The sequence below is a fragment of the Haemaphysalis longicornis genome, unplaced genomic scaffold (assembly GCF_048455015.1).
Source record: "Haemaphysalis longicornis isolate Haplotype H1 unplaced genomic scaffold, Haemaphysalis longicornis Haplotype H1 scaffold_1, whole genome shotgun sequence".
In the NCBI taxonomy this organism is placed as follows: domain Eukaryota; kingdom Metazoa; phylum Arthropoda; class Arachnida; order Ixodida; family Ixodidae; genus Haemaphysalis; species Haemaphysalis longicornis.
The window spans coordinates 87,200,324-87,226,096 of NW_027526203.1; the positions used below are offsets into that span (position 1 = coordinate 87,200,324).

Genomic DNA, 25,773 nt, shown 5'->3' on the forward strand with positions numbered 1-25,773 from the left:
GACGATGGGCGAAACAAGAAAAACAGCGACGTGCCGCCTACGACAAGAAATCCAGGGGCCCTATTCTCGACTGCACAAATTGCCGGCAATTTTGGCAATTGGCCGGAAGTCTTTTCTGATTGGCGTTCAATTTTGGTCACGTGCTTCCGGTTGACAAAGCGGTTATGTGTGCTGTCGTCATTTTGACGTTTCATGTCGTTTACGGACACCAGTTCTAAAGTTTGCCTTATTTCTCGTTACTAAAGTCGCATAATTCTTGGCCGGCAATGAAAAACCAGACTAAATGCAGCGAACATGACAACGTAAGCCATCTTTGCTATTCAACAACAATACTGCTTGTAATACACACCCCCTCGGTGATTGGCTGAGAAGGCGTGACGTAATTTAAACAGTTGGCCGGAACAGTTACGTCATGCATTGGCAACTTCAGCCTGCGTAAAAGTGAAGTAATGCTACGTAACAGCTTGAAAATGGCGGCTGTTTTTGTCGCAAAATACAAGCAAAATAGGACAAAAAATTGCCCCAGCTCACGGCGCCGCGAAATGTGCGGCAATTTGCAGCAGGCGCAGTTTCGCATGCGCGCTGTTTAAAGCATGTTTCCTACCGAAACAAATTATAGTTTCAACAGATTCCAAGTCAGCGATCATGGAGCATACAAATAACGTGCAGTATTTTGCTTTCATATTTGGCAATTAAACAAAATTACTTGTTTGGCGTAACCGCAACATAAGAGGGCAGTACAGGCCTCTCCATGACAAAAAGAACCCAATGCGTGGCATTTATCCATACTCGTCCTAGTAAGCTGTTGGGTCACATGATCGAACTCCAGAGAAAAATAACAAAGAAAAGTGACTGTTTGATTCATTACAGCGCTGATTGAAGTGGAGCTTGAAGAATCAGCGCATGGGCGACATCGGTGCGCTCCGCGGTTATCAGGCGTAGCGCTTCGCTGCTCTTATGTGTCATAAAAGCGATGGTCGCGGCCGTCTTTTTCTGTGATCATGCGATAAACTTGTAACATAGCAGCAGACGATGGCGTGGCGGTGGTGCCGGCAGGGAAGGTGATAACGCAACAAAGCTTGCATTGAAGCAGGGAGCCCAGCTATGTTACTAAAGGCGATTGAAAGAAATAAAGAGATACGGTGAAAAAATTGTGTGATGTTCTTTAGCTCGACATCCGCCTTTCGCTCGCTTTTGGATCAACGTTACTCGATCGCTTTGTGGTGTTGACGCCGAATTTGACCTCCAGAAATGTGTTTTTCTTGTCAGCCTCAGCTACAGTCTTAATTTTTATAGTACATGCGAAGTGTTTTTATATCTTTCTTGCACAATATTTGATACTTTGGTAGCGATCTTTATGAGTGAATCGCTCAAATTACACTGCATGTCGTCCTACCTATAGGTGTATCGCGTCACTGATTGCTTACGTCATGCTTACGCAAAAAAACATTGGCGAATTGCCGGCAATTTGTGCAGTCGAGAATAGGGCCACAGCTCAAGTTTCGATAAGGCGGCCTGCTGACGTATTTATCACCAGACCTTGCAATCTCTGCCGCTTCCACAATTTCTTTTGTCAGGCTCGAGCGGTGAAAATACAAGACAGTCGCTTGGTCGTACAGAGGATGACACGGGTTTCTCGAGGCACATTTTGTACAATGGGCAGCCAGCTGGCCGTCGGTGGCAACGCTCCTGACTTTGTTCTTGTGCTCTTGTAAGCGAACGTTTAAGCTGGTTTAAGCATCTGCCGGTCTGGCCGATATTGTGTCAGCCAGACGAGAGAGGAATTTTGTAGACAACGCTGCGTCGGCATGTGGCCCTCCGTCGTGTGGCAGACAGGCAGACGGCAGCAGGCCGCCTGTAGCCTTATTGAAACTTGAGGTGGATTTCTTGTCGTAAGCGGTACGTCACTGTTTTTCTTGTTTCACCCATCGTTTTAGATGCAAAGCATCTCTTAGTCGACCCTTCGTCGTCCGGCGTCCGCACCTCTCCCCCTACACTATAAAAAAAGAAATTGTTAGCAGCGCGTGGTTTCGATCCCACGACTCTCTCGCCGCAACTGGAGGTACGTGGCGCTCTTCCCACTGCGCTACAAAACCGAGACAGGAGCAAGGGCTACGAACGTGTCTCATGTCCTTGACTCATTCAAACTACGTCAAGAAGCTACTGATACAACGAAGGCACGCGAAGCTGAACGTCAACGGAAACGGCGAACTGAAAATTTTAGAGGAGGATCTTGAATTTGCCGTGGGAAAGCTATGGCGGGAAGCGCCACGCGCTTTGCAGCTCAAACAGAGAAAAGGACGAAGAGGGCGGGCAGCGGGGTAGGAGCGTGAGCACGCAATAAATAAAGACGAGAACCAGGAGGTGTTCGATCAGGTAACGCCGGCGTCGGTCTCTTCGCTGTCTCTACATTTCTCTGTCTCTACATGGGGGTTCCCACTTCTTTCCCATTCGTGCTCCGATAAATGAAACAACATAACGGCAACACGATGGAACCTACACGGAACCCCTATGATGCTTCGCATCCTCCTCATGGTTCCCCACGGGAAGATGGTGTAATTTTTTTATGTTTCCCTTTCCTTCCTCCACTCTTCATGCTAGCCAGACGTGTTTATGGGCGTGGTTCTGCAATAAACTTTTTGTCGAAAGTTAGCGCTTGTGCTGCCCACGCCTGGTCTTTTGTTTGTTTTAAAGCAAAGCTTTCTACCGCTACCCCCCAAGGGTTCTTTCTCGACCGTTGGTGTCACCAGAAAACTCCAGCGAACAAATAAAAGAATTTACTGGCACCGCCGGGAATCGAACCTGGAACTAATAGACTAACAAAGCGAGAGCCCGTTGTCTTACCGATTCAGCTACGAGCCCACGCGAACACGGGAAGAAAAATCGTGTACTCACCAAGCACATCTACGGGTTTACCCCATTCGTTCTCGCTGAATGCCACTTGAAAGCGTCACGCGACCACTCACGCCCGTCTAGCAGCCCTGTGCGCACCTTTCTCATGTGCTAAGAGTTACAAAAATTAAAGGAAGCTCACACCAATGCATGGCATCTCACTTCTAGTACGCCAATGTGCTAAAGCCTGTGGCCTCCAGTGTTCACGTAAACAATCACAGATCCTTGTCGTCCGCCCTAACGCCAAACCAAGGAATACATTCGAATACTCCTTGATGGCCAGGCCATCACTCCAAGCCCCAGCATCAAGATCCTGGGCCTACATCTCGAGGCTAACACCAAGAGTGATGTCTCCCTGCAGCGCCTCAAAAACAGCATTAATCAAATCCTACACATGATCAGGCGAGTTGCCACCAAGAAGCGAGGCCTAAAGGAATCCGGCACATTTCGAATAATTGAAGCTTTTGTCCTCTCGAGAGTTACTTACGTCAACCCCCTGTCTTCTCGACAAGGAGGACATAGAGACGCTTTATATAATGATTAGAAAGGCGGTCGAACAGGCCATTGGTCTTCTCATGAGTGCGTCCACACAGAGGCTGCTTAGCATGGGGCTCCACAACACGGTGGAAGAGCTGATGGAAGGCCATCTTTCTAACCAGAAGGTCCGACTCAGAACTGCGATGGGTAACCGCATGCTTCACCAGATTGGCTGGGCAGCCCAGAATGTCACTCCGCTTGACGTACTCAAAGACTCTTGGCGACTAAAATTAAAGATGGTCCCTTTGCTTAGAAATATGAACCCCTCACATGACGAGGGTCACCGAAAAGCACGGGCTCAAGCGCTAAGCCCCACCCTCGGTGGGGATCATGCAGTTATCTACACAGACGCCTCCAAACATCGAGGGCAGCAATACGCCATCATCGTGGCTACCTCCAGAGCCAACCTCCTTGCGTGTAGAAGAAGTGACAACTGGGCTAGTTGGTAATGCATATGGGACATCTTGAAGGTAGCGCACTTAAACACGGACACTAGGGAAGAAATGACAAACCACAGCGCTGACTCACAACTGATTTTTATTAGAACAGACACACTTAAATACTACAACCTAAACCTGTGGTTTGTCGTTTCTTCCCTAGTGTCCGTGTTTTAAGTGCGCTACCTTCAAGATCTCCTTGCGTGCACCTCGCTTAGGACCCAAGAAATGACGGCAGCAGAAGAGGCAGCCATCACCTTGGCTCTCGCTCAACCAGGGGTTCGGAGGGTAGTCATCGATTGCCAGCAAGCCTACCGGAATTACCAGTCGGGTTGTGTGTGTTGACCTACACTGCGCGTGCTAAAAAACCACTCCCCAAACGGTTCCATTCAGCTCATCCGGACACCCCCTCACGCTTCAATGGAGGGCAACAAATACGCCCACCCAACAAGCCTGCGCTTTTACCTCCCGTGCTATGGAGCGGCACGAGGACAGTCACCCGCTTGTCACGTTCAGGGAGATAACCCAACATTATCGCCTTCTGAGACAGACCGTACCTTTGCCTTACCCTGGCCTTCCAGAGAACAACAAACTACCCTACGGCTCATACAATCCGGGCTCCTTCCCACAGCATACGCGTCTTCATTTAATGTATCCGAATCGCTACGGCGCTGAATGTACATTTTGCTCAGAAGTAGGAACACTCTGCCCCTTAATCCGGGTGTGCGACTTTAGCCCTGAGCACCCTCCTCTCTTTCTGTCAACTACCCAACAAGAGCAATGGGAGATGCTTTTGTCCAGCCCCCCTCTACCTACCCAGCTTCAGCGGGTGGACGGAACACAGGCCGCGCGGAGTGCATATGGGCCCCACAGAAGAAGGAATCACTCCCCAGGGCTGCACTCTGGGCCGTTCAGAAGTTTGAACAGAAATATTTCTTCCGCCTCCACCTCCTTCTGTGCCGCAAATTTCGTCGCCTCCGTCCGCGCGCAGAGACGGAGAAGTCAGATCGTCTAACACCGGGTTGGAGCTTACTTTAATTTTATAAAAAAAGTTTCCACTTTTGTGCTACACCAATACAACTCAACCAAACACCGTTCATGCTTCATGCATTGATTTAACCTTAACAAGAATATCTCTTTGAAGTAATAAATGGTGTGGTTAAGTGCATTTAACTTATCTCTGTGGAGCGATGTGGAGCGATGTGAGTGAATTAAAGTGACGTCGCATGGGTAATGCCGTTTACAGCTTTGATTTCCAACCACATCCACGGGGTGGATTGGCGCGATTTTTTTTACAGCGCCTGTTTTCGGTGTGACTATGAACCAACACGCCGAAACCTTATGCCTTATGCTATGAATACATGGACGTCTACGGAGGGAGTATGGTTACAGAAAACGGCTGAACTTGTGGTTTTGCCAGAACTATCTGGAAACAATGTTTCGAGAATCAGCCGCTGAGACCGCTCAAACACTACGCACCACAGCTTCGGTGGTCTTCACATAGTGGAAGGGCACCGAAAGTTTATTTATTTTGTATTTATTTAAATTTCAGGACTTTCTCAGACTTAGGTGGGTGTACAAAGAGCATACAAAACTATTCACTCAGAAAATATACCCGCGCAGAACATCTGCAAGAAGACATGTGCAAAACAAAGATGTACATCCCTGAAAATACCAGTAAATCACTTCGGTAGATAAATATACTAAAGGATGAAATTGTGTCTCATAGATTGCTTCAGCTAGCATCACTGGCATCTTCCTTCGAAGACAATGAGGCAGAGGCATGGGTCGGTGAGCCAGGCGGCCGCCACTTCCAAATATTCCTGCTACAAATATTCCAAATATTCCAAACAGCCGCGAGCCCTTCGTGCGTCCGTGAGCGCACGCCCCGTGGGGTTGTTCGCGACACAGTTTACTGCATTATTACAAATTAAAATAGTGTAACTGTATTTCAAAAGATAATGCAACTGCATCGCCAGAAACAAACAGCACCGCATTCCCTGAGATTCGTTGGTCCAAGCATTTTGAAGAAAAAAACGGCATCGTTCATGTTTAAGCGTTAAAAGGAGCTATATCATCGCATTTTACGACAGCTGTAGAACGCGGGTTTAGAGAACAAAAGTGTTATTTCAACGTGCAACGTTAGGCTGCAAAAAAAATGGTATTGCTCGCTATGTTTTGGGTTGTTGTCGTGTCTTTTGTATTCGGGCGAGGGATATAAAGTAAAACGCCGCCACAACGAACGCTTCTACTACGAAATAGCCTGTAAAACAAAGCAAGCCATATGGCCTGGCCAGATTCCTATGTTTGCCATGACGCAAATACAGCGAAGACCACTCAGAGAATTTGCTTATTTAACGAAGAAATTCAGGCGTTCGCAATCGCTGAATTGTCGTTTGATGGCGGATACGCTAAAGCCGCACACGTAGTAACGCGCGGTCGATAGGTATGCCGAAGACCGTAGGTCGGCCAGGGTAGCTGCAGGGATCGATGAAGAGGTAGAGTGCTTGGTGCGGCGCAGCATCGGTTGTGACGGCCGCCAATTTCGCTTCGGTGGACGACCACGTCCTTGTTCACTCTAACCTGAAAACTGACGACATCGTGGTGGCCGTCACAGAGAAAAGGGACGGCACAAATTATCAGGCGAGTAGTGATGAAGAACTTGCCGAATAATCAACCGTTGTGACTACGCGCAAAACGGTAGGGGCATTCACCTAGCGTCGCAAAACGACGTGAACCTCGACAGCATGAGGTTGGCCGTGGTTGCGCATTCAATACACCATACAATGTGCCAAAGAAATTGTAAACTTTTTTCCCCTATTGCAGTTTAAACGGGATGATTGTTCCTCTCAGTATGCTTACCTGCTTTATAAGGTTCAGTGAAGTGCACGACGCATATAACGAAGTGGCGTGTACTAGTAGGCGTTTAGCTCGATTTCTTAGGGTGCTTTATTAATTGTAAATGTCCATCATTCCTCCATACTTTCACAGCCGTTTCCCAACGTAAAGTCGCTGCCAAAAAAAAAATCCAGAAATGCTGAGGTGGTGGGAGAAAGCGCATGTTTATTTACAAAGAGGGATGCCATTTACCCTTTGGCGACATTCGGTGTCCAGGAATAAGAGGACAGGTTACGGCGAGTAGCAAAATATTTACTCCGGTGAATATTTGATGAAAACGCACGTTCCCCACATCGTTCAGGGCATGAAACTTCATGCAGATGAGTTTTAAACAAAAAAAATCAAGCAATTCCACTCTACGTGAAAGCTGTCCAAGTGCGGAGTGTCTGAGAGGGTCTGTGGCGCCCCTTCAGGACTAGTTTCAGTATCAGCCTTGCGCTGATACCGAATGCCTGAAAAGGCCTATAAATGGACAGTGAATTAGGTTTTCATTAGGTCGGGGTAATAATTCGTTAATTCATGATGTTCCCTCACGCTATGTTATTATTTGCGGCCTAGCAATGGCAGCCTCCGTGGCAACGGCACCGCGCAAACATAACCCCGACACAAGGCGGATGAGGGAGGTGTGCCTCTGTGGTGCAATGGCATAGATATGAGGCTCGTAACGCAAGGGACCCAGGTTCGATTCCCACCAGGGGAAGGGTTTATCTTTTCGAAGCCTCTGTTTGGGTGCGTGACGCCTTGACTACGTTGGCTAGATACCGTGACCCTGGAGCACGGTGTGAAAATATTCTTAGACCGTGCCCTGGACGAGCTACGACCAACTAAGCCCCTGAAATGCTCGGGCATGAACAATACTAGAGGCTTCAGACACGGCGATTTCACAAACAGGCCACTTGTGCTTGGAGTAAAACCTAATTCGCACATGTCTTGCTGCGGAAGTGTGGTTAGGAAACGGCACGCCGTTAGTCGCTACGTCGTGAATACAAGCAAAGAATGGGGGCCCCGTGTAACCGTTGCATCGATTGCATGCTCCGGAGGGGGCCGCGGATGAGGCAGCGGTGCGCAGCCCCAACGTGACCCTTCCTCCTTACCGTTGCAGATATACCAGCGCATTTCACACCGGGAAACGATCAAGGGTGACGCACGCGCAAGACTGCCTGCACAAGCAAGCGAAGGGAGGGACAGCCGCCAGGGGCAACTGCTACAAAGACTGCAGCATCACTGATCGGCACTCACTGGGCAGCGACTGAGGCAGCGGTGCACAGCCCCAACGTGACCCTTCCTCCTTACCGTTGTAGGTTTGCGCCATTTCTGTATTACGACAATTACTCTAAAGTGAACCTTGCATTGCTGCCGCGGTTGCTGCCAATAGTGTTTGTTGCTTTGTATGATCTTGCGCGACGTAAATTATGGATAAGTTTGCGGATTTTCGCGAAGCAATAAAAAAAGAGGTGCGAGAGTTCAAAGAGCAGATGGAACGCGACTTCCGATATGAACTGCGGGAACTAAAAAAGAGCGCCCAGTTTCTGAGTGACAGTTTTGAAGAGCAAAAAAAGGACTTGATTGCGCTCAAGAATGACAACAAAGAACTGAAGGAAGCAAACCAACAGCTACTTAACGACTCTGAAGTTTTGAAAAAGCAGACATCTCAACTCGAACAAAGATTAATGGCCTCGGAACAGTACTCCCGAAATGGAAATGTTGAAATCAAGGGAATCCCGATTTCCGAGGAGGAAAGCATCCCCGACACACTTCATCGAATTGGCGAGCTACTCCATTAACGAAAGTGAGATTGAAGCTTGCCACCGTGTGCCTACGCGAAACGTCGACGCCCCCCCGAACATTGTGGTCCAGTTCAAGAGCCGAGCTAAGCGTAACGCAGTGCTTGAGAAAGCAAGAAAGGCACGCATCTCGGCACGAGATTTGGGACACACTTCGGGCACGCCGGTGTTTATCAACGAGCACTTGTGTCCGGCCATGAAGCAGCTCCTTGGAATGACGGTGGCGCAAAATAAAGCAAAAGGCTGGCGTTTTGTGTGGGTTAGCTACGGAAAAATCCTTGCAAAGAAAGGTAAAACGGGACCCTCACCGCACATTCGGAATGCGCAGTACATTGAAAAAATGGTCTAGGCAATAGCCAGGCTTACTGCGCAGTTGCTGTAAGAAATAATGCCCGAATCACCACGCGATGTGAGCATTAGGGCGGGTTATCACAAACATCTGAACCTAAAGTGTCTTCATCTAAACATCCGCTCCGCAAGAAATAAAGAGGATGACCTTACGCTTTTTTAAATGAATTCACATTTGACTTTGACGTCATAATGCTTACTGAGACGTGGTACGACTGCAGTAGTGAAGTTTACAAACGCGACGGCTACCAGACTTTCTTCCTTAACAGATCAAACAGGCGAGGTGGCGGCATCGCAATAATCGTAAATAATAAAATACAGTGCGACATCGTGCCGCAGTTTTTGTTTATTTGTGCCGATATGGAATGCCTCACTTTATTATCAAAGGACTACGTATTCTCTGTAATTTATCGACCACCTGAATGTCTTTTGGACAACTTCCTCACCCAGCTTGAAAATCTGTTAAACTTTGTAAATTTAAATGACTTCAAATCAGTCTTGGGAGGGGATTTTAATATCGATATATTAAAACCCTCCCCTGCGCAAAGCAAACTTTTATCTACTATTCACTCTACTGCACATGATATTTCGACAAAAGCAGCAACGCGCGTCACAGCTCATACACAAACACTCCTTGATATTTTTGTCACGAACACACCAGCATATAGCGTATTAGTTATTAGCAATGACCTGAGTGGCCATTTTCCAATTTACTTACTTTTAAAAACTTCATTTGCACAAGGGACTGATACGCCATCAACCATTAGCTTTCAGAACATAACACTGGCTACTCTAGAAGCTTTTTGGAATAGCATGATTAACACGTCATGGGACTCAGTCTTTCAGGCTGAAAATGCAGATGCAGCTTATGAAGCATTTATATTTATCTTTAAGCGTCTGTACCATAAACATTTCCCAGAAAAAAAATTTAAACGCTGCAATAGAAATCGACAACCATGGATAAATAATGAATGCTTAAAAATGATTACAAAGAAAAAGAAACTGTTTAAAAAGTTCCTTAAAACAAAAGCAATAGATGACCTAAAAACAATCAAGCAGTACCGAAATAAGCTCAACGCTTTTATAAGAAGTGAAAAACGCAAATATTTATTCGACCAGTTTCTAAATGATCCAAAATAGGTAGTGAACAAATATGGAAAAAGTTAAACAGTATACTTAACCGCACACAAACCCAGTTCAGCACTCAGGAGCTTACTATTGACGGCCGGTGCCTGCAAGGAGAGGAACTAGCGGCGGAATTCAATAATCTCTTGAGGAGCGTAGTAAGAAATACACCGTGTAAACAGAATGATTCGGTGCGTCTTATTAAACGAAATATCCGTAGCATATTTCTTGAGCCAACGTGTGAAAATGAAATATGCAGTGTTTTTTCTTCCCTTAATAATAGTCGTGCACGTGATATAGATGATATTCAGATGGCGCCGGTAAAATTTGGGATCAGAGTCATTGCTCCAATACTTGCCTATATATACAACCTATGCCTATCGACTGGTAATTTCCCTTAACTAATGCAGATATCCAAAGTTATCTTAGTGTTTAAAGCTGGAGACAGAAATAACATGCCAAGTTATAGGCCTATTTCTATCTTACCTATTTTTTCGAAAGCGCTACAAAAATAATTTTGAAGCGAATAACCTGCTTTGCGGATAAACACAGACTACTCTCACCATCACAGCACGGATTTATTCGGGGAAAATCTACGGAACCCGCATTACTTGCGCAAAAAGAATTAATCCTTGAAGCATTTGAGAACAGACAAATATGTGTGGGAGTGTTTGTTGACTTCTCCAAGACCTTCGATCGCCTCAATCACCAGACTTTACTCAATAAACTAGAACGTTATGGCATCAGAGGAACGCCTTTATCGCTACTGCAATCAAATTTAAAATATCGTTCACAATGCGTAAGTATAGGAAAGCATGTCTCATCACTCGAAAAAATATCAGCAGGCGTACCAAAGGGAAGCATTTTGGGTCCGTTGTTGTTCTTGTTTTATATTAATGACATTGCTAGAATTAACGACAAAGTAAACTTTATCATATATGCAGACGACACAAGTATATTCTTCACAGGTACCAATATACAATTGTTACAGCCGGTCATAAATGATACACTAGCGGCTTTGCAGTCGTGAAGTGAAGCCAACTCTTTGGTTCTTAATGTAACAAAAACAAAAGCTGTCATTTTTCATCCGAAGCGCCATGGTTTTGTGCACAACATTAGTTTACCCCTAGGGGGCTCAAATATTGACAACATAAAGACATTGGGAGTTTATTTTAATAAAAATATGACTTGGGACACCCATGTTGATTCGGTGACTACTTCCCTGGCTAAATGTGTCGGGATACTCGCAAAATTTCGTTGTTTTTTCCCAATAACTGTAAAGCGCATTCTTTATAACACCCTTTTCATGTCCCACGTCAACTATTGCTTCTTAGAATGGGGTAGCACTACGCAAACAAACATTCAGAAAATTAATGTACTGCAAAAGAAAGCCGTTCGCCATATAGGTAATGCCGACTACCTAGCACACACGGAGCCTTTGTACAAACGCTTCAACATTATCCCGATTCCAAAACTGCATGAGTATTATTTAGCAATCCGATACCTTAAATCTATTAAATCTATACAGCATAGCTTTTTGCGACTTGTTAATCTCAGAGTAAATATTTCTGCGTACAGCACCCGCAATCAACAATTCTGGCACATTCCATTCTGCCGTACGGATTACGGTCGTCAAATGCTGTCTTACAGTCCCACACCTTCTAAATAAGTTGAGATCCCCAAATATAGATTTAGATAGCAGTAATTTTTATGTTATTAGGCAGTTAATCTTATTGTGAATATTGTTCACACCCATAATTACATTTAGTTTTCTGTTTTTATTATTTTTCAGTACATGATATTACATATTACCGCTGCTAGTGCCATGCTGTACAAAAAAGCCTGCGAACTGATGTATATTCTTGTGTAAAAGCTTGTATAACCATGTATAAAGCTTGGAGACCACACTCTGTTTACATTTGACGTCTTGCTTGTATAGTTCTTATTGATATACGTTTTCTCTGTTGTTTCTCTGTATTTGTTTCTTGTACCAATGTCGATTTTTCCCTGCTGTGTTCGGGTGACTCCTGTGATTTAAACACATGATTGTATACAAATATTTACCCTGATTTGACGTATGAGCAGAAACCACGTCAGAAACTCGGTATTGAAAAGGTTTAGTTTTGCTTTTTTATACCTCACTCTTTTGTATTGAAAAAGCACTCTTTGCTGATGTTGCATGCCAGTACGGGGGGCCCGGGCTTTCTTCAAGTGAAGCAGTTCACTTTTCGCCCGGGCCTACCGCATCGAAAGGATGCAAACAAACAAACTGAAACTGAAACTAAAACAAATGGGCAGACAGTTGCAGATGGTTGAAATTGACGCAAGGCCAATGTTTCAACGGGGCATCCCTCAGTTGAAATGAACTGGCGCGTGGTATTTTTTAATATTTTGTGGCTCGGTGTTGTTGCTCATTATGCAGAATGCTGAACCGTGACGAAGGCGTCAAGCAATAGCGGACGTAAAAAGAAACGACGTCCAAGGTTGCAATAGCCCTGGCGAAAACGCCACCAGCTCAAAATCTGCAAACCACGAGCCACCTACCGTGCTCGGCGGGCACAATAAACGAAAGCGCTGCAGTGGTCCTGAGTAGGACGGAATCATGATTGTGATGATGAGGAGGAGGTAGCGTTGTCGGGTGTAAGACAAAAGCCGACGGCACACGATGCCATACAGCAGCAGCAGCTTCTTCCAAACTTGGCTAGAGTGACGCCGAAAGCTTTGATTTACGATAAAAAAGAAACGCCTCTCCGGCGAGTGCAATCGGCGGCATCCCTTCACTCACCTGCGAGAAACGTGTAGCGGGCGCCGCGATGGTCTCGAGCGGAAATCGGCATCCCATCTTTGAGCCAGCGAACCACGGGCAAGGGTGAGCCGCTCACGCGACACTCGAGCGCAATGCTTTCACCCAGTGCCACGCTGGGCTCCACACCGTCGCTTGGCTTCACTATCGCTGCTGGAACTGCATCAGGGATAATAAAAAAATTAAAAAAATCGGTTGTACAAGGAATTGTTCTTTTACTTTATTCCCAAAACTAATATATTTTAATATACATATTTTCATCAATGACAATCACTACACGACACAGAAATATTTAGAGCTTTTATTGACTTGTGTTAACGCACACATGATTTGATCATTTCATTGAAACGCGAGACATAACCTGGTCACATTTGGCCGGGAAAAAAGAGAAGTTGGCGTTTGATGTTCACCTTGGCGCTTGCCTTTCTTTTAACTTTCTGCATGAACTGAAGCTACGGACAGTAACAAAATTCACCTAGCCTAGCAAGACTGAAACTGACGAAGCTCTCGGCTGCGGGTTGCAAAAAGAGGTTGGTCAAATGTCTGACGCTAAAATCGTTTCGTCATGATCAGCATCATCACCAGCCTATCCACTCCCATTGCAGGGCAAAGGCCTCTCCCAATAATCTTCAACTACCTCGGTCCTGTGCCACCTGCGACCAATTTATCCCCGCAGATTTCTTGATCTCATCTGCCTATCTAACCTTCTGCCGCCCCCTGCAACGCTTGCCTTCTCTAGGGATCCACTCTGTTACCCTTAATGACCAACGGCTAATTTGCGTTCCCATTACATGCCCTGCTCACCTCCATTACTTCCTCTTAATTTCTAATAATACGTCCTGAACACGCGTTTGTTCCCTGATCCACTCCGCTCTCTTCTTGTCCCTTAAAATTACACCCATCACCTTCCGTTCCATTGCTAGCTGAATTGTCCTCAATTCAAGATGAACCCTCGTAGTTAGCTTCCACGTTTCTGCCCCGTAGGTGAGTACCACTAAGACGCAGCTGTCATACACTTTCTTGTTCAGGGACAATGGTAGGCTGCCACTAATTATCTGAGAATCCCGGCCGTATGCACTCCACCCCATTCTTATCCTGCTAATTATCTTTGCCTCATGTTTGGGATCCGGGGTCACAACGTGGCCTACGTAGATATATATGCGCGTACGACTTCCACTGCCTCGCCACCTATCTAAACTGCTGTGCTGTCCTGATGTTTTTGATCATTGCTTTAGTTTTCTGCATAATAATTTTCATGCCCAGGGTGCTACTCTGTTTGTCCAGTGCAGAAAGCATGCTTCGCAATTCGTCCACCGGGTTACTTAGCAAGGCAACGTAATCAGCAAATCTGAGCAAAAATCGTTTAATGTGCACCAATTGTGCCCTAGGCGGGGGTAAGGGAAGAAGTGAGGTGGGTGTCCTCGTCATTCGACCCCCCTCAGACCGCGGCCAGGAGTCCTTGGGCAGTGGCGGCGCCTTCATCCTAGTACACGGTGTCATGTTCGGGCTCCTGAATTCATTAATGAAAGCCACCCGTGGCTCATATATCGGCGTTGCCTCCGCTTGTAGCTGTCACGCAGCGTTCCTTTCATGCAACCGAAGGGACGCGAAGTTGGGGGCCACTAAGAGCATGCTTTGTGTTCCTTCATTTTGTGGGCAAAAGAAGGGGTGCTTAGCCCGAGTACCTCTTTCACGTTGGTATGCGTTCATATCGACCGAGCGGGCTCAGTGAACCGTGGATGGGTGCCGAGTAGTAAAAACAGTTCCCGCGCGGGGTTCCCTCTCGGATAGCAGTCACGCCGCTGTTATGGCTTGCGGACATTGCGAAGTGGCACTGTCGTTCGTTAAGGTTGACGAGCTGACGGGAAGCAAAAATATGCCGTCTCTCAGTGCCAAAAAGGTGTGCGGTGTAGCCTTTGAGGATTTGCCTGCCGGCGTAAGTGCTGTTCATTTATGGGTCATTCGTCTCGAGAACGCTCACCTAGGTTTGGAGCAGCGCTTCCCCCCAATCACGCGGCGGGCAGCGGCGTCCCTTACTCTAGGGAAGGGATTGTCCCACGACTCCCTCATTGTGCCAGCGCCCGTGTGGACAAATGCGAGGCGGCAGGGCGAGAATATTGTAAGATGTTAGCCACGCGAAGACCGGTGTTAGTGTTCGGCTTTGGCTTTGAACATGTGCCGCCCGCTTACCATAATGGTTCGACCACTCCTCGCGGTCAGTGGCTTTTGGTAGCGGATGTCTTGTCTTTGGATGTCGGTTGCAATAACGTGCGCGGGAAACATACTAGCAGTTGAATGAGAGAGCGTTGGGTCATGTGACCGCAGGTGGGGACGTACGTATGGTTGGTTCTTGGGGCAAATCTGAGCTCCATATGAATCATGTTGAAAAGGGTTTTCGCTCTGCCTTGAATGCCCCCGTTGGAGGCGTTGTTTTTGTAATCAGAACCAGGGTGTCGGGTTTTGTTCAGAGTGGGCGAGGGGATATAGCTAGTTCGGTATAGATTATGGCCGAACAGGATGCTTCTATCAGAGTGACGAAGTAACCGTCATTCTGTCCGCATGTAAATATTTGAAGCAATGTAAATAGTGTAAATAATCCTAATATCCAGCAAGAAAAGCAGTCCTCATCTCTCACCTGCTTCAAGCATCGTATGTCAGTCATCGAAGCGAGTCCAGATTGTCTTCTGGGCTCGAGCATCAAAAGAACCTCATTATTTCGTCTTCATCATGCACCAAGACGATGAAGAGGTGAAATCTAACTGGCGCAGTCTACAGGATGACCACGACCGTGTGCTGGAGGTGGTGGAGAATTGCTGAGACTCCTTCAACGCAAGGTTCGACTCAGAGCAACCACGAGCTAGACTTCAAGCATTGACGAGGCGACATCTCAGCTGGACCCTCGTGATATCCGACTCAAGGTGGCGGCAGTCGCGATTCGACGAGGCGACACCTTCAGTGGGAAGCCTCGTGAGCTCCGGCTCAGGGCGGCGGCAGACGCGATTCGACGAGGCGACATCTCAGCGGGAACCCTCGTGATCTGCGGCTCAAGGCGGCGGCAGCCGTGATTCGGCGAGGCTACACCTGAGCGGAAGGCCTCGTGAGCTCCGGCTCAAGGCGGTGGCAGCCGCGATTCGATGAGGCGAGCCCTCAGTGGGAGGCCTCGTGAGCTAAGGCTCAGGGCGGTGGTAGCGGCAATTCCGCGAGCCGACACCTTCCGTGGGAAGTTTCGTGACCTCCGGGTCAGGGCGGTGGCAGCCGCTATTCGACGAGGCGAACCCTCAGCGGAAGGCCTCGTGAGTTTCAGCTTAGGGCGGCGGCAGTCGCGATTCAACGAGGCGACACCTCAGCGGCAGGCCCGTCTGAGCTCCGGCTCAAGGCGGCGGGAAGTGCGAGTATCCGGCAGCACGGCCCCAGCCCCGCGGCCAGACCAGCGCATCGGGTCTAGCAGCTGCTGCATCAGCGACACAGAATTAATCCCCACCTAAGCGGCCCTAACACACGGAAGCGAAACATGCTCACCACTGAGTTTGTGCCTAGCAACACTGACCATTCCTGTTAAGCGCTGCACTGTAATCAGCACAAATGCCCCTTCTCCGGCGGTACGCGCTGACCGTCGCCCAGAAACTGATCCCGTTAGCATGGTGGCCATAGTGAACCCGGAGAAAAATCAGGGCCTACCTCTGCTCACTCAGGCTTCGACCCGGCCAAATCCGCAGTGAGCACAGGTAGGCCTGTTTTGTTTTCTCCAGGTTCACCATCAGTTTCTGGGCGACGGTCGGTGCGTACCGGCGGGGACGGGGCATTTGCGCTTATTATAGTGCAGCGCTTAACAGGCATGGTCACACAATGCTTGGCACACACTCAGTGGTGAGCATGTTTCGCTTCCGCGTGTGACGAGCTCTTAGGTGGGGATTATGGCTAGTTTACGTGTACTATCTTTCTCCCACTCGTTGTTTCTGTGTACGTGTTGATTGCGTTCAACTGTCGTCAGGCATCTGGTATGCGAGTGGCATAGCTTGGAGGGTTTAACGCTTTCTTGTTGGGCTGTAGGACAGAAGGTACAGCACGTTAAAGATCTTATCTTTGGGTACGAAAACGAGTGTCATCCGTTATTTGAGTTTGTTGGCATGTGATCCTAGTGGGCCATGGAATGTAAGAGCGGGGTCCCAGTGTGGCGCTTGTGTGCGAACCAGTGTCTGGAATACAATATCTGAAGCACTGAAAAAAGGAACTTTCAGTACATCCCAAGTGGACAGCGAGTGTACCGCAACTGGGATGAACAATCTGTTTTGCGCCTTCTTAAAAGAACATGCGTGGTTGAGTGCATGAAAACACGCTGAGCGTCCTTAAATATTTTGTTATTGCTGCAGAAGTAGCTTCATTTTGTATCTTTGGGTCCTTCTTCATGTGGTTTTCTTTGCTTAAAGGAAAGACTGTTCCTGAATGCGCTTAAAGCTTAAGCAGTGGATGGTGTTATTGATTCAGTGGTCACGCTTGATTATTTACATCAAATATGGGTCGGCTATCTTTAATTGAAGACAATGGCACGTATTTTTTCTCGTGGGCCCTGGATGGTTGAGCGCTTTCGTTTATTGTTTGATGTTGCGGAATGCACAACTTCTTTCGTGAGGATAATCGCTGGACCCTGGCATTGCAAAAGTATACAAGTTAAAGTTCTCACAGATAAAGAGGCACTGAATAAGTGTGCCGGTGCCCTACCGAGAATTGATACTGAAAATGTGTAGCGCAGGGTGGGGCAAGCACCCGGAACCCCTTCATTGTATAGTGTTTTTGTGTATTGCTGGATGGTGGCATCTCATGGCAAACCAAGGAATGCACAATGTGGGGTCCTGCCTGAGATTGTTACGTAGAATACACTGCACGGTTGACCATGTTTGCCATTTCCTAATATGAAAAAAGAGGATGTTCTTTTTTTGCGGGTTTGAGAGCTTGTAGGGTCGTGTTTTGTTGGTGTATTGGAGATGTCATATGTAATGGCCAGTGTTCGGTAAGTGTGTATTGCACTGTTGTGCGGGGCTCGGCCCGGTCGAGGCACTAAGTGTGCCGTGTGGTATCCGTTGTTGGTGCACATGGCCGGCTGTTAGAGTTGGTAGCGTTCGTGTGCGCAGTTGTATTTGGTACTGTCTCAGGCGAAGGGAACGTTATTACCGTGGATTGAGTCATAATGTTACAGCAGCTGAGTGTGTTTTGTTTAGTTCTTACGCTGTAGTTAGACATAACCTGCAGTGAGAAATAATGTTGTATGTACAGCTGGTGTAGGAACAACATTCTCGGTGTGGGGGTGTTAAGTTCGGGCTACTCATTCAATTAATGCAAGCTGCCGGTGGCTCATCTATCCGCGTTGCCTCCGCTTGCAGCTGTCATGCAGCGTTCCTTTCATGCAACTGCAGTGACCCGAAGTTGGGGGCCGCTGAGAGCATGCTTTGTGTTCCTTTCTTGGCATTGACATTGTTTTATTTAGTGTTTCAGTAGAGTTTTAAAGCAAAGCTTTCTACCTCTACCCCCCAAGGGTTCTTTCGCGACCGTTGGTGTCACCAGAAAACTCCCGGAAAGAAATAAAAGAATTTACTGCACCGCCAGGGATCGAACCTGGAACTAACAGAGTAACAAACCAAGAGCCCGTAGTCTTACCGATTCAGCTACGAGCCCACACCGAGACGGCAAAGACAAGTGGTGCACTTACCAAGCACATCTACGGCTTAACGCCTGACTTCTCGCTAAATTCTACGCGATAGCGATTGAAGTAAGCACACACTAACCCATGGCGTCTCACTTCTAGTACGACGCCAATGGGCCTGTGGCTTGCAGTGTTCGCGTAAAAAAATATCAGTTCCTTGTCGTCCGCCATCACGACAGGCGATACCTCAAGAAACACATTCAAATACTCCTTGATGGCCGGGCCATCACTCCATGCCCCAGCATCAAAATCCTGGGCCTACATCTTCAGGACAACACCAAGAGTAAAAATATCCTTGCAAGTGCGTCAAACACGACATTAATAAATTATAAACATGATCCGGCGAGTTACCACCAAGAAGCGAGGCCTCAAGGAATCCGACACCGTTCGATTAGCTTTCGTCTTCTCCAGAATCACTTACGTCAACCCAGTGGCGTAGACTTCTTATTTTTCCGGGGGGGCAGACCTGGAGTTCACCTCAGAGCGGCAAAGGTAGTGTGGGAGGAAGCGGGGGGGGGGGGGGGTCCCTATGAGATGATTCGTCATCACCCTGCTACAAAGAGGCTACCACTAATCATCATCATCATCATCATAAGGGGCACCTACAGCAGTGAGGGCCTTTTACATTGTGTCGGCTAACTACGGGGTGGCCCCAAATGGGACGTCCCGCAAATCTATGAACCATGAACTTCAGCGGTTTGACGCATCCAGTAGAAATTTCTTTGAATACGTGTTTTACTGGTCACGTTTATTCAAAAATATTGCACGACTGAACCATCAGCACAAAAACGAGTCGATTTGTTTTTGTTTTAATGGGCAGTTCGGAGGTAAACGAAAGGGACATGAGAAAGGGACACGACAGGGGCGCTACGCGCTGCTATGTTCATTTCCGTTAAGAGCCCCCGAAACGGGTCTGACTTTGACCACTCATTTTTGTATCCGTGTGTGTGTTGTGCCAGAGCGCCCGACACAAATTCGCTGCACCTGGCGACGTGCCGATGGCGGGGTTGATTCGCGCCTAGGTCAAACCACCCGCGTCAGACGTGCCGCGACTTGGCGGGAAAGGCGCCGCCGAGTCCGCTCTCCCTTTCCCATCGCGATGGCTGGACCAAATCATGCTTGGGACGAACTAATCTCCGCAGACAAGCAGCAAGTAGCGCCTGAAGACGCCGTCACAGAGTCGCCTTCCCTTTCCCGGTCGTGGCGGCTCGGCTGACGCAATCGCTTCACCTCCATTCGCCGGATTCATAATGCGGACAGTGATAGCTCCAACTGGAGGAATCGGAACTTCACGCGGCTGCAACGGAACCCTGGGGGTATAAAACCAGCCCGGAAGCAGCGGTGGTGCGGCGGCATCTCATCGAAGGCCCTGAGTTGAGAAGTGCTATCGCGCTTGTCTTAGCCATGTAACGCTCTTGCTACCTTTGTTTATATTGTATATAAATTCTGCAAATGCTGCTTCAAATAACCGTCAGCTCGGCTACTTCGTCGCTATGGCCTGCGCCGCGTCGATAGCGGACTGGGCAGGGCAACGTCGCAACACTAGTGACTGAGCTGGGATGGCCCAGTCCCAACAGTGTATGTGTGTGTTTTGGAGGCTTGGAGCGGGTATCGCTCGCAGTCGACGGCCGCAGTGCACCCAGTTGCTGCCGGTGCTTGGCAGCCGTTACAGCACTGTCCAACTGCTCTGGCGTGCTTTGTCACCTCGAAAACAAAGTTTGCAGACAGGTTTTTCGGAGGCGTGATAGCTTGCACTGACGTCACTGTATTCCCGTTTTCGTGCGTTGGTTGCACAGTGGAAATCTGCAGCTCTTGGTTCGAGAAGCGCTGATGAAGCTGAGAGCTATCGATAAAAAGTGCGATGCCGTCGTTATGGGCAAGCAACATGTTTTACGAAGCGTTCCAAGACGCGAGCTAAAGGTAAAAACCCAACGTCTGGCGTTGGCGTTCATCATATAAAACGGCCCTTTCAAGAGGCCTTCCACAGTGCGAGCTTAAACTCGGCACAAGTTGCTAGCGAGGAGTGGTCGCCCCGCCAGTAAAACAGCAGATGAAGGTAGGGGAAGAACAACCACCGAAATTCACCGTCGTCTTCAGCTTCATCATTATACGGTGGCATAAACGAGAATCAGCGCATCGGGTTGCCATTCGAAAGCAAAACGCTCCTCCAGCAGCAAGATGCCAGCGCTGTTTGACAAAATATGCGAGGCAAAACAAGGCGTCACACGCATTCGACTGTGAATTATGATGTCCGATTAACAACCGACAACCTGCACGGTGGGGCTATATGCTCCCTTGTAAATAGACAGCACGAGGACATCGTCCTACCAAACCTGAGCAAAACGTTTCAAAACGGGAGCGTAATAAAACCATGTGGTTGACACAAACCATGCAGTCAATTTGACACGAATCACGTAAACTAACTGTGACTGTTTAAATGAGCGGTTTCGCTAACGAGACGGCTCCAGCGCATGACATGCATCTATGGAAACTCCTTAGTACCGGAAAAGAGCGACTTCGGTGCGCGTAGCGCATGCATTGTGAGCAGCCCCCACCGCTTCCCCTAAAACAATTTGAATGAAGCAAGCGGAACGAAGCAGCTACGCGTTCCCAGGGCGCGTATTTGTAAACAAAAATAACTGCTCCAATCAACAGGTGCCGTAGAAACAGAGCTACTGTGGCCGCGCTTCCCACCGGGACCTAACCCCCTCGTTTTTCCCTTTTCACCGCGACCCCTTAGCGAGCGACCGCCGAAAAACGCTAACAGCGCCAAACAAGGACAGCCAAAGGAGGGAGGTGCAGTTTTTGTTGCCTGATTTTACCATCCTTGAGAGTTAAGCAGCACAGCGCCACCGCTAAATGTCTGAAACTCGTACACGTGCATCCAGACTTGAGTTTGTAATAGAGCTTGTTTGCAATGCTGTACTCACGACTGCATGTACTCACGAGTGCAAGCACTCGGAAATACAGTATTAATGAGTATTTTAATCATGAGTACTGTTTACTCATGAGTGCCATGCTCACCAGTACTCATACTCATGAGTACTCATGAGCACTCTGAGTAGTGTACTCATGAGTTCTGTACTCACGAGTAGTGGACTTACCCCTGTACTCAATCGTCATCATACTCACTTTTTTAATCTGGGTGTGTACTCACTCATCATCGTACTCACTCGTGAGTTTGAGTGCAAATTAGTACAAATGAGTGTACTCATGAGTGAGTGCGCCGATCTATGCTCCCGACAAAATGCCGCTTTGCTGGCGTGCTGCTGAAGCCAAGCTATGGTGGCTAGAAGGGCCACCCTTCTAGCCACCATAGCAAAGCGTAGCGCTACATTGTTGTCAACAATCCGCACACTGAGCACGTCTAACTCACTATGAAGAAAAGCGACACAGCCCTGCGTTTCCCCCTGCCCGTCGGGAGGACGGAAATGTCTTTTAAGATCCCAACCCCTATTGTAAACAATAGTTGGCAGACAGGGCGGCCAATAGTCCGATATCGACGGGCGCAGAGACGAGCCAAGCCCTTAAGAAATCATCAGCCGGGGCCGGAGGGGGCTCTGCCCCCCCGTAAAGCCGTCAGGGGGGGGCACGAGCCCCACTGCCCCTCCGTAGTTGGCGCTTCTGCGTCAACCCCCTGTCTTCTTCTCGGCAAGGAGGACATAAAGATGCTTTATATAATGATTAGAATGGCGGTTGAGCAAGCCATTTGTCTTCCCATGAGGGCGCCCAGAGAGGCTGCTTATCACGGGGCTCTAAAAAGCTGAGAGGTGGTCATCTTTCTATCCAGGAGCTCCGAATGGGCATAACTGCGGCGGTTTGCTCAATCTTTCACCAGATTGGTTGGGCAGCACAGAATATCACTCCGCTTGATGTACTCATGGGCTTTTGGCGACAAGAAAAAAAAAATCGCGCCAATCCACCCCGTGGATGTGGTTGGAAATCAAAGCTGTAAACGGCATTACCCATGCGACGTCACTTTAATTCACTCACATCGCTCCACATCGCTCCACAGAGATAAGTTAAATGCACTTAACCACACCATTTATTACTTCAAAGAGATATTCTTGTTAAGGTTAAATCAATGCATGAAGCATGAACGGTGTTTGGTTGAGTTGTATTGGTGTAGCACAAAAGTGGAAACTTTTTTTATAAAATTAAAGTAAGCTCCAACCCGGTGTTAGACGATCTGACTTCTCCGTCTCTGCGCGCGGACGGAGGCGACGAAATTTGCGGCACAGAAGGAGGTGGAGGCGGAAGAAATATTTCTGTTCAAACTTCTGAACGGCCCAGAGTGCAGCCCTGGGGAGTGATTCCTTCTTCTGTGGGGCCCATATGCACTCCGCGCGGCCTGTGTTCCGTCCACCCGCTGAAGCTGGGTAGGTAGAGGGGGGCTGGACTAAAGCATCTCCCATTGCTCTTGTTGGGTAGTTGACAGAAAGAGAGGAGGGTGCTCAGGGCTAAAGTCGCACACCCGGATTAAGGGGCAGAGTGTTCCTACTTCTGAGCAAAATGTACATTCAGCGCCGTAGCGATTCGGATACATTAAATGAAGACGCGTATGCTGTGGGAAGGAGCCCGGATTGTATGAGCCGTAGGGTAGTTTGTTGTTCTCTGGAAGGCCAGGGTAAGGCAAAGGTACGGTCTGTCTCAGAAGGCGATAATGTTGGGTTATCTCCCTGAACGTGACAAGCGGGTGACTGTCCTCGTGCAGCTCCATAGCACGGGAGGTAAAAGCGCAGGCTTGTTGGGTGGGCGTATTTGTTGCCCTCCATTGAAGCGTGAGGGGGTGTCCGGATGAGCTGAATGGAACCGTTTGGGGAGTGGTTTTTTAGCACGCGCAGTGTAGGTCAACACACACAACCCGACTGGTAATTCCGGTAGGCTTGCTGGCAATCGATGACTACCCTCCGAACCCCTGGTTGAGCGAGAGCCAAGGTGATGGCTGCCTCTTCTGCTGCCGTCATTTCTTGGGTCCTAAGCGAGGTGCACGCAAGGAGATCTTGAAGGTAGCGCACTTAAAACACGGACACTAGGGAAGAAACGACAAACCACAGGTTTAGGTTGTAGTATTTAAGTGTGTCTGTTCTAATAAAAATCAGTTGTGAGTCAGCGCTGTGGTTTGTCATTTCTTCCCTAGTGTCCGTGTTTAAGTGCGCTACCTTCAAGATGTCCCATATGCATTACCAACTAGCCCAGTTGTCACTTCTTCTACACGCAAGGAGGTTGGCTCTGGAGGTAGCCACGATGATGGCGTATTGCTGCCCTCGATGTTTGGAGGCGTCTGTGTAGATAACTGCATGATCCCCACCGAGGGTGGGGCTTAGCGCTTGAGCCCGTGCTTTTCGGTGACCCTCGTCATGTGAGGGGTTCATATTTCTAAGCAAAGGGACCATCTTTAATTTTAGTCGCCAAGAGTCTTTGAGTACGTCAAGCGGAGTGACATTCTGGGCTGCCCAGCCAATCTGGTGAAGCATGCGGTTACCCATCGCAGTTCTGAGTCGGACCTTCTGGTTAGAAAGATGGCCTTCCATCAGCTCTTCCACCGTGTTGTGGAGCCCCATGCTAAGCAGCCTCTGTGTGGACGCACTCATGAGAAGACCAATGGCCTGTTCGACCGCCTTTCTAATCATTATATAAAGCGTCTCTATGTCCTCCTTGTCGAGAAGACAGGGGGTTGACGTAAGTAACTCTCGAGAGGACAAAAGCTTCAATTATTCGAAATGTGCCGGATTTCTTTAGGCCTCGCTTCTTGGTGGCAACTCGCCTGATCATGTGTAGGATTTGATTAATGCTGTTTTTGAGGCGCTGCAGGGAGACATCACTCTTGGTGTTAGCCTCGAGATGTAGGCCCAGGATCTTGATGCTGGGGCTTGGAGTGATGGCCTGGCCATCAAGGAGTATTCGAATGTATTCCTTGGTTTGGCGTTAGGGCGGACGACAAGGATCTGTGATTGTTTACGTGAACACTGGAGGCCACAGGCTTTAGCACATTGGCGTACTAGAAGTGAGATGCCATGCATTGGTGTGAGCTTCCTTTAATTTTTGTAACTCTTAGCACATGAGAAAGGTGCGCACAGGGCTGCTAGACGGGCGTGAGTGGTCGCGTGACGCTTTCAAGTGGCATTCAGCGAGAACGAATGGGGTAAACCCGTAGATGTGCTTGGTGAGTACACGATTTTTCTTCCCGTGTTCGCGTGGGCTCGTAGCTGAATCGGTAAGACAACGGGCTCTCGCTTTGTTAGTCTATTAGTTCCAGGTTCGATTCCCGGCGGTGCCAGTAAATTCTTTTATTTGTTCGCTGGAGTTTTCTGGTGACACCAACGGTCGCGAAAGAACCCTTGGGGGGTAGCGGTAGAAAGCTTTGCTTTAAAATATGCTCCCTTTGCTTAGACATATGAACCCCTCAGAGGACGAGGGTCACCGACAAGCACGGGCTCAAGCACTCAACATCACCAGCGGTGGAGATCATGCAGTTATCTACACAGATGCCTCCAAACATAGAGTGCAGCAGTACGTCATCATCGTGTCTACCTCCAGAACCAACCTCCTTGCTGTGCCACACTCAAGACCGAAGACATGATGGCAACAGAAGAGGCAGCCGTCGCCTTGGCTCTCAACCAAGGGTTTGTAAAGTAGTCACAAATTCCCAACAAGCTTAACAGAACTACCTGTCGGGTTTGGTGTCCCGACCTGCACTGCGTGTGCTAAAAAACCACTCCTCAAATGGTTCCATTCAGCTCATCTGGACACCTGCTCACGTTTCTATGGAGGGCAACGAATACGCCCACCAAGCCTGCACTTTCACCCTCAGTGCTATGGAGCTGCACGAGGGCAGTCACCCGCTTGTCTCAATCAGGGACACAAACCAGAATTATCGCTATCTGAGGCATACTCTACCTTTGGCTTACACTGACCTTTCCATAGAAGAACAAACTACCCTACGGCTCATATAATCCGGCTCCTCCCCACACCGGATGCGTGTTCACTTAATGCATCCGAATCGCTAAGACGCTGCATGTAAATTTTGCTCATAAGTAGGAACACTCTGCCACATAATCGGGGTGTGCAACTTTAGCCCTGAGCACCTCCTCTCCTTCTGTCAGCTACCTAACAAGAGCAATGGGAGATGCTGCTATCCAGCCCCTCTCTACCTACCCAACTTTAACTGGTGGACAGGCGGCGCGGACTGAATATGGGCTACAGTGAAGAAGGAACCACTCTCCTGGACCGCACTTTGGGCCGTTCAGA

The 25,773-nt window shown here is 48.3% G+C and overlaps 1 protein-coding gene across 1 annotated transcript in view; it reads right to left on the reverse strand.

Moving 5' to 3' along the window:
* Positions 1 to 12,466: 12,466 nt before the first annotated feature.
* The window catches only part of LOC144139945 (protein amalgam-like), a 129,692-nt gene continuing 116,385 nt past the window's right edge, over positions 12,467 to 25,773 (reverse strand). Inside the window, exon 3 of the mRNA XM_077672192.1 lies at positions 12,467 to 12,983. Within this exon, the coding sequence (XP_077528318.1) occupies positions 12,799 to 12,983 (185 nt within the window). The 3' untranslated portion in view covers positions 12,467 to 12,798. The remainder of the gene's footprint in view (positions 12,984 to 25,773) is intronic.